Here is a 14122-nt window from a genome sequence, read left to right on the forward strand (position 1 = left end):
CTGTGCGTCGCTCTGTGCCAACATCACTTAAAACTTAACTATGAAACAGTGTCCTGCATAAGCGAGATACCAAAAAAATTGACTTTGCAGTAATGTTTATGCTTAATACTAAGGGTACGGTATAGTATATTTTTCTCCTTAGGGATTGCGTACTTAAAAATATAAATACATGGAACACATTGCACAAAATCAACACAGGCCAGTAGGGTTAGATTACCAGTCATCAATACTAATTGATTTTCATCCTTTTTTATTCATCGTATAGAAAATACTAGCGCTAATGAACAGCTCGTTAACATATTGTATATGGCTTATAAAACGAGTTACAGGCGATTGAATCTCAAGGCTTTACGAATGACACTATTTTTTTTCTACGGCAATACGTGTTCTTTCGCTCACACAACGCGTTAAACTGTTAATAAAGCAAGCGGAATGGATACATATATTTATAACTTTAAGTTCAGCGGAACCGGATCATGCATACGATGAAAATTATTACACAAACGTTCACATGACTTCCTCTTCGGTACTCTTATCTGAAAACAGGTACATAAGAGGTCTTAATCAGAATTAAGTCAGATTACAGCTTCTACAACAGGTATGTGGTTACCAATTTCTTTCAAGACGTACTGTACTCACTACTCAGTGTACTGTGGGCCTACTCTCTAATACAAACAAATCTACAAAACCAGGGAGGGGGTAAAACAAACGACAGTGGCATATAGCCGCGTTTAAGAATCTTTGAAGTTTTCCTTTAGCACTTCGTTTATAAATAATGATTGCTTACTTAACTTTTTGTGGTTTATACGTAAAAGAATGTTGACCTGCTACGAGATAACCTTTTCCAGTCACCTTTATCTCTACGCGTGCTAAGTCTCTTTCTTAACTACGGATGTTACAGACAGCCAAAACATTATTTTATTATTTTTTGTATTAACAAAACTATTATAGCTTTGCACATCTGATTTTTAACCTCAGTTGGTGTTTAAGCATCTCATTTTCTTCCGTCGTTGAGGCTGTAATATTCAATTGCAGCAGTCTGAAAACTGCTGTCACCTATCATGCGTTGCAGAGGGCAACGTGTTATCGCCAAATCCACCACATGGCAATACCATGTGTAGTAGTTGCAGTTTATTCATACAGAGACAATTTACATTGCGTGGATTTCGTGAGAAAAAACATAGTATAAAGAGATAAATTAAAACACACACACACATAAAAGGTTGTACACTACCCTACAACTACAAAAGTGCACATTACCCTACAGAATCTTACATTAAAAACTGTACATACAACCTCAATTAATTACATAAAGGATGTTTTTCAGAGATTACTTAATTAAGATTTAATTAAAAACATATTTTAGTTGTAACACTTCTATTCAAAATACTGACTTGGATTGTAGCAAACATTTGACTGAAAATTCTACATTCACTATGTCATATAGCATCAAAATAGTACATTAACATAATTACTTGCTACTAGGTTGTTGAAGGTATTCGTTTACACTGTAGTAGCAGTAGGTCATTTAAGACTTGAATATTGCTGCATTAAATGTAGATAATTTTTACATTTATTTTATATGCACTGGAAGTTTGTTATACAATTTTGTACCTTCAATATTTGTTTCTGTACAATAGTCTTATGCACTCTTTTTACATGGTATTAGTTACACTTTTTTGGAGGTAGAGGGATGGTAATGGCAGAATATTTAGCTGTTGAAATAACTGCCTGGAGGGTTTTAGCCTTGGACTGTTTGTAATTATTCTAGCTACTTTTTTTTTAGTGTGAAGATGGGTTTTAGATTTGTCATGTTATGACCCCAGAAAGTGAGGGCCATAGGTAATAGCTGTATGAATATAAATAAAGTAGACAGTTCTCCTACAATGTTTGCTATACACTTTACTACTTACACACAGTGTAAAGCAAGCAGAACTTAACATGCTAGTGTGATAGTGGATGTGGGCTTTCCAATATAAATTTTCATCTATGTGGAAACCTAAAAGTTTTGTGACAGCTATTCTCTCAACTTGTTTATTTTGTATTCTGAGGCCCTGGTCATTGTGTGACTTTGTTTTCCGATAATGAATGGAATTACTTTTTGAAATATTTAAAGTTAACGTGTTCATTTCAAACCAATTTTGTAAATATGCCAAAAGTCTAGTTGCTGATGTTGGCAATACTTTGTTTACATAAGTTACATCAACATTTGTATCATCAGCAAACAGGATTATATGAGCACCACTGAATGGAATTTTTAAATCATTTACATAAATTAGAAATAAGATAGGTCCTAGAACACTTCCATGTGGAACCCTAATTGGTACAGTCTAAAAATCTGATTTGTAAGCAACAATTTGGTTTTTAATGTTAGCCGAGGTACTTTCTACTACATGTCTTCTATTATGGAGATATGACTGGAACCATTTTTTTTTTTTTACTACCAACTCCTATAGTTTCTAATTTGTCTTGCAAGATATCATGTTGGACAGCATGAAATGCTTTCGATAAGTCCAAATTTCTTCTTATTGTACTGTTTTGTTTGTCTAGTCCCATTTTGATATTTCCAATGAATTGGGAAATAGATGATTCTGTAATCAATCCTTTGTGAAAACTATGTTGGTTTGCTGACAAGAGATCGATTTTTTTTAGGAAATTTCTAAGTCTCTGTTTCATGAGTGTCTCTATTACTTTTGAAAATACAGATAATGAAGCTATTGGTCTATAATTTCCCTCTTCATATATACTGTCCTTTTCATACAATGGTTTTATGTTTGAAATTTTTAGTCTTTGAGGAAACACTCCTGATAATTATAGATTTATGATGTGTGTGAGTGGTTCTGATATGACATTAGCATATCTTATTATGATTGAACTAGATACTTCTTCAGTCCCTGAAAACGTTTCATTCCTCACTGTTTTTGTTATTATTAGAACTTCTGGTTTATTTATGGGGCATAGCAATATTGAACTGACACTTTATTCTTTTGGAACAGAGGTTCCACTATTCTAAGGCAATTTGTATTTAGATTGACCAGACTATTTATGAAGTAGTCATTTACGGAACTTGCAAGGATAAGATTTCTGAGTAACGCAACATGATCATTTTTTGAAATGATGTTTATTTCTTTTTTTACTACATTCTGTATTGCTTTTTGTGTGTTTCCTGACCCTAAAATTATTTTGTTGTTGTGCATTGATTTAGCTTTTTTTAATCTCCTTCCTATAAATGTTATTGTACCTCTTAACATAAGCTGCGAAGTGTTGATCTTTGTTGTCTTTTTCAATTTGACTGAGATTATTTTAGAGTTTGACTGGATACTCTGGTAGCAGATGATATCCAGTGGCTGTTATTCCTTGGTGTGACATTGATTTTTTAAGCTTTTTTTTTTGGAGTATGAGTCATCAGTTGTTGCTTTTGAAAATACTTTTTCCCAGGTTTCCTGTAGATGGTGGGCAGGGAAGAGAAGGGGATAGCAGAAAAGGAAAAAGTAAAAGGACTGGGTGTATTGGTGGAACAGAGGGCTGTGTAGTGCTGGAGGGAACAGGGAAGGGCCTAGACTGGTAGGGACAATGACTAACAAAGGTTGAGGCTAGGAGGGTTACACAGAATGTAGGATATATTGCAGGGGGAGTTCCTACCTGCACAATTCAGAAAAGCTGGTGTTGTTGGGAAGGATCCAGATGGCACAGGCTGTGAAGTACTCTTTGAAATGAAGAACATCAGCATGCAAAGCAACAGGGTGGTCCAGTTGTTTCTTGGCCAGTGTCTGTTGGTGACCATTCATGCAGACTGATAGCTTGTTGGGTGTTTGGTCAGTTTTGGTGTGATCTCCCTATTTCATTTGCATATGTTCGTATCAAAAACTGCTTAGAACTCATCTCCCAGTTATTGTATAGTACAGTTGTGGGATTGTTTAAGCACACGTTAACGCCATTGTGTTTTCTAGATGGTGGTCAGTATTTCAACTAGTTGGACAGAGTGGTGATGGGATGTCTGTTAGCTCCATCTATAGCCAACCTTTTTATGGAGAAATTTGAAGACATTGCTATGGACATGGCTGCAGATAAACCAGGTTGCTTTTCTTTGTGTTGATGACACTTTTATCATCTGGCTTCATGGACATGAAAAACTGGGAGAATTCTTAGAACACCTGAACAGTATTCATGACCAGCATAAATGAAGTTGAGATGAATGGTGCATTGCCCTTGATGTCCTCATTTGCCAGATGGCAATGGATGCCTCAGCTACAGTGTGTACAGGAAATATACACATGCAGATCAGTATCTGCATGCCCTTAGCCACCACCATCTGGCACAAAAATGCAGCATTCTCAACACCCTCATCCACTGTGCTGAAGTCATCTCACACATTGAAAATCTGACACTAGAACTAACCACCTCTGAAAAGTCTTCCAGGAAAATGGCAACAATCAGCACTAGGTAATGCCGGATATTTCTGGTGGGACACAAAGGCAGAACACCACCAAAGAAGAGAACAAGGAACTTGCTATTTGCCTTTCTGTGGTACAGTGTCAAGAAAGATTAGTCAGCTCCTGAAGAGACACATCTCATCAATGTTCAGGGCCCCAGAAAAAAATATGACAGCTCATGAGGTCTGTGAAAAATGATTTGGGACTTAGAATGTCTGCAGTGTGCAAAATACCACACCAAAGTGGCTGCTATTACATTGACCAAACAGCCCACACTGTGGAGCAATGCTGGACAGAACACAAGAGCTGCTATCCTGAAAAATCGGCTGTGGCAGAATATGGTTTTGGAAAATCAACAAAAAGTTCTATTTGATGAAACATCTCTCATTATGAGGGTGAAGGGATTTTGGGATAGCATCATAAAAAAAGTAGTAGGAATATAAATATCTGAAAATGCCACCAACAAGGATGGTGGTTTGCAGATGAAGAGAGCACCAGTGACATCAGAAATCACAGCCAGCAGTGCAGCTATATAACAGCAATGCCACAGCATCACAGTAGTTATTTACCACTTGACAGTGGCCGAGGAGAGCTCAGTTGAGAGTTCATGAGATTTTAATCATCTGACACACACGGTAGACTGAGAAGATTTTTTAATTCATGTCACCATGAGACCATGCATTAATACGAAGTTTTCTATGTCTTCATCAGGAGATCTCTATAGGCATACCACAATTGTTTTGCATTATGATAATTCAGTGTCTGATATTTCAAAATACTTTATATTATTTAGTGTATTAAGTGGAACTAGATGTTTGTAAGGTATACATTTTTCAACAAAGATGCAGTTTCCACCAATGTGGAATTTTGTTCTCCAAGTGTAAGCTGCCAATTCATAGTTGGTATTGCATCCTCTCTTAACCATGCTCATTCACAGTTCTGAAGAATCATTGAATTATGGGTTGCTTGATTGAGCTCTTACCTTTGCTTTGCCTTCTGAGTCCTGTTTCTTATGAAAGTCTTTGAACACATGACTTATTTTGCTGGTGGACAGAAATCTATCATTTTTCTGTTCTTATTCAAATTGTCACCTGCTTCATTAAAAATTAGTTTCCTTATTTTAATTTTATGTATTTATTTATAATTTATTTGATAAAAGTACACACATCTGGAAATAGTTTGTTTGCAAGTTTTAAAGACTAACTTATTCAGATGCATTCCACCTTTTGCTAGACACTTACTGATAACTAATTTATTAAGATGTAAAAATACTGCTCCTAAAGTATCACACTGTTCTTACACACAGTCATTTATCTTGACTCTGTAGCTGGTGCCCACTGATCTGTGCATAATTTCACTCATTACTATATCCTGGATAGACTTATTGGTGTTCTAATTACATTTCTTGTTTTGTTTGTGAGCTTACTTTCACTGCAGCTGCAGTGACCATTCATCCCCATATGCACAAAGAGTTAAGTGCTCTTGTGCAAAGGCATTGCAAAAAATTAGAAACATAGCAGTACCTCATAAACAACTTTACAAATTATCTGATGTTTAGCTTCAAGAATTGAAAAATCCTGTTAGCAAGATGAAACACATCGTAGTTCATTGTAAAGATGCAAGACAAGTTGCAATATATTGTAACAGGACTCAATATTTAATGATATAGGTAACTACTTTCTTTGAAAACTATGAATGTAATCCAGTAAATATTAATCTACCAAATGGAAGATAAACAGTAGCTATTTTATGTGATTGAAGAGACAGCAGCTTTTTCAAGTAGCAAGTTCTTTCTAATGCACTTAAATAAATTTAGCTGGCATATGCATGAATTGCATCAAGCAATATAGTCATATGACACTTCCTGACAGATTAAAACTGTGTGCCAGACCGAGACTCGAACTCGGGACCTTTGCCTTTCGCAGGCAAGTGCTCTACCATATGAGCTACCCAAGCACGACTCATGCCCCATCCTCACAGCCTTACTTCTGCCAGTACCTCATCTCCTACCTTCCAAACTTTACAAAACCTCTCCTGCGGACCTTGCAGAACTAGCACTCCTGAAAGAAAGGATATTGCGGAGATACGGCTTAGCTACAGCCTGGGGGTTGTTTCCAGAATGAAATTTTCACTCTGCAGTGGAGTGTGCACTGATATGAAACTTTCTGGCAGATTAAAACTGTGTGCCAGACCGAGACTCGAACTCAAGACCTTTGCCTTTCATGGGCAAGTGCTCTACCATCTGAGCTACCCAAGCATGACTCACACCCCGTCCTCACAGCCTTACTTCTGCCAGTACCTCGTCCGCAATATCCTTTCTTTCAGGAGTGCTAGTTCTGATAGGTTCCCAGGAGAGGTTCTGTAAAGTTTGGAAGGTAGGAGACAAGGTACTGGCAGAAGTTGGGTTGTGAGGACGGGGCGTGAGTCGTGCTTGGGTAGCACAGATGGTAGAGCACTTGCCCACGAAGGGCAAAGGTCCCGAGTTCCAGTCTTGGTCTGGCACACAGTTTTAATCTGCCAGGAAGTTTCATATCAGCGCACACTCCGCTGCAGAGTGAAAATCTCATTCTGAATATAGTCATAGGCTATTGTTAATACAATATACATTTTAAATGTATATTATTTGCTTGTTTTTCATTATTGTTTAGCTTTACTGATTTCACATTCCTGAAGGTTCTTCTTTTCGGTGTACTCTACAGAACACCATGAATTACTGAATAAATAAGTGGATTAGTTATTTGAGCTATTAATTTATCATTCAGCATTCTTCAGTACATTCATATTTCATAAGGTTCTCTTTTTGTCTGTAATGTTTGTCAACCACAATTAACTTTCATGTAAGACTACACTACAGACAAATACTTCAAGAAAAGTCTTCTAAACACTTAAATTTGTTACATACTGCTTTGTACGTAGGACAGCAATAGCTAAAGAAAGTACATGGTTAATATTTAAGAATCTTCTGACCATCTTTTACTAAAAAAGTTCCTGTGTATGTATGGGTTTCGCACTGAATGAAGACTCTTCAAGCCGCTTTAGATGTAATGTAATCCTTTATTGGGAACACGACTGATTTTGCCTTGTTACAAGTGCATTCTCAGGCAATGCGCTATTAATTAAAAGTTGTTTGTTTAGAACAGGATTTTATAGAAAGGGGAAAAAATTATAAAATTTTGTAAAAATATATGTTGAATGTTCATTAACTGAAAAATTATTAATTTTTTTAAAGAGACCCTTACTCACATGATTAGTCTAGGAGCTGTGATAGCCCCATAGTTTAGTTGCAGATCAAAAATGTTGATCCTTTTTAGGCCATTGTCAATAGTCCCAGTAGGTGGGTGTCAAAATGAGAACATGGGATGATAAGATGTGGTGTAAAAAATAGTTCCAGCCATTGAAATTTATGTCTAAAGCATGTAAAAATACTTTAACAATGTTCACAGTATGTAACATCTGCGGGTTCTACAGAAGTAAATAACAACAACCTACGAAAAGTACTAATGCATCTAAGAACCGTTCAGCACTGAGCAAATGTGAAAATGGAAGATGTCTGTTATGCCATTGCTACGGACTGGTAATTGGTGGTTTTGTACTATAAAATTGTAAAAAAAAAAAATGTTGCGTTTTAATTAACAGTACATCAGCTGAAGATGCACCTGTGAATGTATAAATCCAGTAATATTCCCAACAAAGGGCTACAGCAAAAGTGGCTTGAAAAGTCCTCATTCACTGTACTTAACTCGATACTAGACTAGCTAAGAAACCCAATGTTGCTTGGGTATTTATTTATTCCAGTTTTCTGTTGCCCTATTGTCTCCTCCTTCCTCTCTTTGTCCACCTCTTCCTCCACTTCTTTTTGCCCATCCCCTCCTCCCCTCTCTCTGTCCATCTCCTCCTCCTTCTCTCTTTGTCCATCTTCTCCTCCTCCTCCTCTCTTTGTCCATCTTCTCCTCCTCCTCCCTCTATATGCCAATCTCCTCTTCCCTTCCCTCTCTCTGTCCATTCCCCCCTCTCTCTGTCTTTTTTCCTCCCCTTCTCTCTCCCTCCATCTTCTCATCTTCTTCTTTCTGTCCTCTCCCTCCCCCTCCCCCCTCCCCCTCCCTCCCCCCTCTGCCCCATCATCCCATTAGCACCCTTACCCCTACATCATGATTCCTCAGTACTGTAAATGGTGGTTCCCCAAATGTTTCATCATTCATTTCATAGCCACTCTTTATTAGGGAGGCTTTCAGATGTAACAACTGGTTGACTATATACTAGGCTATCTGTGTGTTTCATTTGATCACTTTTTGCACTTTCATTGAGGTACAGTATTTTCTGAGCAGTACAGAGAAATTAAATCATTTTATACCATCCTATCACTGGCATAAATTGCAATGTCCGAAGGACAGGTGATACATGATTTAAGAAAATGTATTTATAATTGGCTGAGACTGCCTTTAATTTCCGTCAAATCTTCCTCATTTAGACTTTGAATATATACTGAAGGTTCCTTTAGTAAGGCCACAGCTGTTTATTACTGCCATCCTTGTTCCACTGGACCAGAGCTTTGTTGGTGGACTCTTAAACCTAAAACATCAATGGCTGTGAGGAATTTAATCAAAAATATGAGCATGGAAGGTTTCTTGCTAGTCTACTCCGATTTTTAAATGCAACTATTCTAATCATTCTTTGTTTTCTCAAATACACTGAAATCAGATATGTTAATTTAAGTGAATTGCTTCTGCTTTCATATCATTGGTAGAATTACAGGGTGTGGCAGTATTCATAGTGTAATTTGACTTGCGTAGTACAATGACTTACTGCAGGAATGCGCGCCAATTCATGCCGCATTCGTGTACTAATGAGCTGTTATTTCGAGTGTGACAGTGATATGGAGCAGTGGAGTGCACAACATCATGCCTTTGCTGTTGAAAGTTATTTCAAGAATATTGACTCTGTTATTGCTACCCAGCATCTATTTCGGTAACATTTCAACTTGGGACGTCATGGGAAAGTTCCAGATGGATGGACCATTGTGAGGTGGGTACATGAATTTTGAACAACAGATTCTGTTTGCAATGGCAAACTGGGAAGAAGTGAAAGAACTGTGTGGACACCAGAAGCCGTGGAAAATGTTCGTGCTGCACTATTGCGTAACCCAAAAAGATCTGCTCGTCGTCATGTGCAAACTGTGTACATGTCCGATTGCTCATCCAGGAGAATATTGCACAAAGATCTCCATATAAGCTGCAGATTGTTCAGGAAATTAGGCCTCGCGATTAGGTTTCATGTGAAACATTCTGCTTAACCATGTGTGATCTCATTCACCAAAATCCACAAATGTTGCACACCATCCTGATGTCAGATGAAGCTCATATTGAGTTATGTGGGTCAGTGAATAAACAGAATATGCGCTATTGGAGTGATATAAACCCACATGAACTCCACATCAAGCCCTTGCATAGTCCTTGTGTCACTGTGTGGTGTGGAGTTGCTTCCTTTGGGGTTATTGGCCCTTACTTCTTTGAGGATGACAACAGTGTGGCTGTAACTGTCACCAGTGAATGCTACCTAAAGATGCTGCAAGACCTCGTTCTTCCCCAATTAGGTATGGTCGATGTGGATGTGGAACAATTATGGTTTCAACAAGATGGAGTGACCTCGCATACAGCCAGAATTTGTATGTATTTCTTGCGACAGATATTTCCCAGTAGAGTAATTTCCTGTTTTGGTAACATTTCCTGGCCACCTTGCTCACCTCACCTTTCATGTGCAGACTTTTTCCTTTGGGGCTACCTGAAGCAAGAAGTGTTCCTAACACATTGTGCCACCATTCCTGAGTTGGAGTATCACATCAGAATTGCTGTTGGCAGTGTCCCAGGGAATACATTACGCCAAGTTATGGAAATCTTCTAATGCTACCTAGATGAACATGTTGTGCAGAGGGGGCATCACTTGACAGGAGTCATATTCAAAAAGTAACTCACATAGTGGACAATGACTTACACATTATCAGATGGCATACCTTTAACTATTAATTGACATAAGAGGTAATAAATAAATTACAGCTACTGCCTGATGGTGTGTTTTGAATATCCCACTATGAACGCTGCCGCGCGCTGTATTTGTCGCAATGTAGCCTGCCAGAATTCAGTTATTACTCATATTACATTAACAATTTATTCCTAACACTACTTTTTCTTTTTGTCTTATGAGGCACAGACAGTACTCTCTAATCCATAAATGGGAGAATTAGAACAACTTGAATGTGATGGAAGAACTGAATCCACAGTAACACTATATTATTAACTTGTTACAGATATTTATCAAGAAAAATCTTAGTAGTACATAAAATTTTATTCTACTGATAGTTCTTGTACTTTTACAGGAGAAGTGGTTTCTCTTTATTCTTTACTTCCTGTCAACTGCTGGTCAAACATTCTGTCAAGATGATATCCACAAAGGCAGTAATCATTGGTGCGGGAGCCGCAGGAATTGCTGCAGCTTGTCGTCTCCTAGAGCGAGGAATGAATGATTTTGTGGTTCTGGAAGCAGAGGACCGCATTGGTGGACGGGTACACAGTGTAGATTTCTGTTAGTATAGAACATTGACTGAATATTTCTTATCATTGTTGAAAATGTGTTTTATATTGCATAAATTATTATTTTGAAAAGATGTCAACTCATGAGTTCTGGGAGTCATAAAACAGGTAACTCTGTGCATGAGCATGTATTCCTATAAATATCAATATCTGGTGTAGAATCAGAGCTGATTTATTTAAGAGTAAGAGAGAACATCTATCCATCCATCCATCCATCCATCCATCATTCCACATATCCCATCCACCAAGGACAATGCTCAATCAGATATGTGGGCAAGTCTTTCTTGGTATCCATTCAAATTCGCCTGTTAGCCCTATCTGGTATGCATCCCACACACATCAGCAGTATTCTAAGATGGATCACATGAGTGTTTTATATGCCATCTCCTCTGAAGACTGATTGCATTTCTCTTTCAGTAAACTGCAATCTGCCATTTGCTTTACCTATGACTGAGACTGTATGATCATTACATTTCGTATCCATACAAACTGTTGCATGCAGACATTTGTATGAGTTGACTGATTGCAATTGTGATCCCTTGGTATTATAGTCATAGGATACTTTTTTTTTCATTTTGTGAAGTGCCAAATTTTTCCAATTCTCAACATTTAAAGAAATCTTTGCATCACCTAAATCTGATCAAGATCCTACTGAAGATTTCTGCAGCTTCTTTCAGACAGTGCTTTATTACATACAACTTCCACTTCTGCAAAAAGTCTGAGGTTACTATTAATATTGTCCACTAGGTCATTAATACACAGCATGGACAGCAGTGGTCTCAACATACTTCCCTGGGGAAAACCCAAAGTTAATTCTACATCTGTCGATGACTCTTCGTCCAAAATAACATGCAGTGTCCTCCCTACCAAGAAATCCTCAATCCAGTTACAAATCTTTCTCTGTACCACATATGATAATACTTTTCATAAGTGTAGATGTAGTACTGAGTCAAATGTTTTTCTGTAATTGAGGAATACTGCATCTACCTTGACCCATGGCTTTCAGTACGTCATGTGAACAAAGTGTGAGTTGGGTTTCAAATGAATTATGCTTTCAGAATCTATGCTGTTAGGCATTGGGTAGGTCACTCTGTTCAAGATATTTCATTACATTTAAGCTCAGAATGTGTTATAAGATTCTACAATGAATCAGTGTCAAGGATACTGAACAGTAGTTATGTGGATCAGTTCTGCTATCCTTCTCTAGACAGATGTGAACTGTGCTTTCTTCCACCTACTGGGCTTGGTTTTTGTTCAAGGGAGCTATAGTACATTGTAGCTAAAAGAGGGAATAACTCAGCTGCATATTCAGTATGGAATCTGATTGGTGTTCTGTTGGGGCCTGGAGCTTTGTTCAGTTTTAATGATTTCAGGTGTTTCTCAACATCAGTGACACTAGTACCTATTTCACTCATCTCTTCAGTGCTGTTTATACCTTTCATTTATTTGTAGTCTTCAGTTTCATTGTAAAGCTTTCCAGTGTTGCCTCCAATTCATTGTTGTGTCATACATTCACAGACTCCTCTGAGAAATTTCCTTCTACTGTAGCTTGTTGTAGTTAGATGTAAGTACAACACAACCAGTTGACTGAACAACTTTATTCCATGGTAGCATTAACAACTTGAACACAGTACTTAAGTAACAGTCATCAAGAACCAGTTATGTACACAAAGAACTGTAGCAATACATATAGAGCATAGCTGAGCATAGCTTTGCTATCCTTAAATACACTGATTCCCATGGTGGGCTCTACTGCACACAGAAGTCTGAGATGCCCTCTGCAGATGATGTAGTACTGGTACGTGCAGCCTTTTGAAAGTATGTGCACGCATCACTGCATTCTTCCTCTCTAAGGGAGATCACTGATTCCTGGTCCATGCTGTCCTCCTTGCCTGCTGGACTCTGGCTAAGGTGCCGAGCTGCAATGGGAGTTTAGGGCCTGAAGTGCTTTGAGCATGAACACGTTCTGCATCCACCTTCCCATGTCTAACCATATGACAACACAGGTGACGCCTGCGCTGTTTCCATGTTGACCTAAGGCTCTGGTAATGGTGCTTGTAGTGCTGATGATAGTGGTATCTTTGGTTGCTCAGGAAAGAGCAATGGAATCCCTGACGATGGTGTCAGAAGCAATAGAGGAACTGCTGGTTTGACCACGGAGGACCAATGCCCTTGCCCGCGTGGGAGTGGAGAAATGGCAGCAGTAGGTGATGTGATGATGTGACAACCAATGTGGACGAGCTCAGAGGTGATGATGTGACATTAGTGGGCACCCGGCTGTCCATGAAGGTGCAGCTTATCATGGTGCCTCAGGCACAGGCCATCCTCCATGTGGATGTCACAGAGATGCCATCCCTGGCATCAGGCAATGACAGCCGAATCCATTTAGGGCTATGTTTAAACCATGTGCCCAGACAGCCACACCCAGCTGGAAGAGGCATGGCAGCTGCATGAGTTTATGTCCAGGTGGAGAATGCAGAAGGTGTAGCAGTGTCCTTGGCTGGAGCCCATGGACTAGCTCTGTTGGGCTCTTCTTGCCAAACGGCATTAAACCTTACGAGGAGGGAAACCTATCTAAAGTAATGTTGGATGAAGAGTTGGAAACATACTTTTTCATCGGTTTTGAACGTTAACAGTAGGTGTAAATGTTCAAATGTTAACCTTCAAGTTAGATTGTGGATGGAATGGCAGGGCAAGGATCTGACACATATAACGGAAATCGGAAAATGCTGCAGACTCTTGTGATGAAAATTGTGGACCATTATTGGTCACTAACATTGTGGGCAAGCCTTCCAGTGAAAAATTTTGGACATGGCTGTGATTGAGGTTGTTGTGGATGTGGATACACAATGAACGACATATGGGAAATGAGAATATGCATCAACAACCAACAGCCAATAAGCCTTGAGAAAAGGGCCAGAGAAATCCACATGTATATGGTCCCATGCATGTTATGACATTGGCCAAGGAGACAATTATGCGTAGGGAACTGTTTTGTGCATTGCACACTGTGAGCAGGAGGTTACGAGGTGCATAACATCATCATCTGATGGTCTTCATGATTCGTCAGCTAGTTACAGGAAAACTGGCAACTGTCTGCTGTGT

At 38.6% G+C, this 14122-nt stretch overlaps 2 protein-coding genes across 9 annotated transcripts in view; one reads left to right on the forward strand and one right to left on the reverse strand.

The window, feature by feature from the left end:
- The window catches only part of LOC124803595, a 38296-nt gene extending 37588 nt beyond the window's left edge, over positions 1 to 708 (reverse strand). Inside the window, exon 1 of one of the 3 annotated variants that reach the window (XM_047264686.1) lies at positions 611 to 708. The gene's annotated coding sequence lies outside the window, so the exon portion shown is untranslated. Of the gene's footprint in view, positions 1 to 217; positions 413 to 499 lie in introns of those variants that run through there. The other 2 variants (XM_047264687.1, XM_047264688.1) reach the window with 2 other exon arrangements.
- LOC124803528 (spermine oxidase) overlaps positions 403 to 14122 on the forward strand; it is a 174495-nt gene continuing 160775 nt past the window's right edge. Inside the window, exons 1-3 of one of the 6 annotated variants that reach the window (XM_047264682.1) lie at positions 1089 to 1222; positions 5992 to 6102; positions 10804 to 11009. In XM_047264682.1, the coding sequence (XP_047120638.1) occupies positions 10865 to 11009 (145 nt within the window). In that variant the 5' untranslated portion in view covers positions 1089 to 1222; positions 5992 to 6102; positions 10804 to 10864. Of the gene's footprint in view, positions 599 to 1083; positions 1223 to 5583; positions 6103 to 10803; positions 11010 to 14122 lie in introns of those variants that run through there. The other 5 variants (XM_047264685.1, XM_047264680.1, XM_047264679.1 and 2 more) reach the window with 5 other exon arrangements.

This window comes from Schistocerca piceifrons, chromosome 1, assembly GCF_021461385.2.
Source record: "Schistocerca piceifrons isolate TAMUIC-IGC-003096 chromosome 1, iqSchPice1.1, whole genome shotgun sequence".
Taxonomy (NCBI): Eukaryota; Metazoa; Arthropoda; class Insecta; order Orthoptera; family Acrididae; genus Schistocerca; species Schistocerca piceifrons.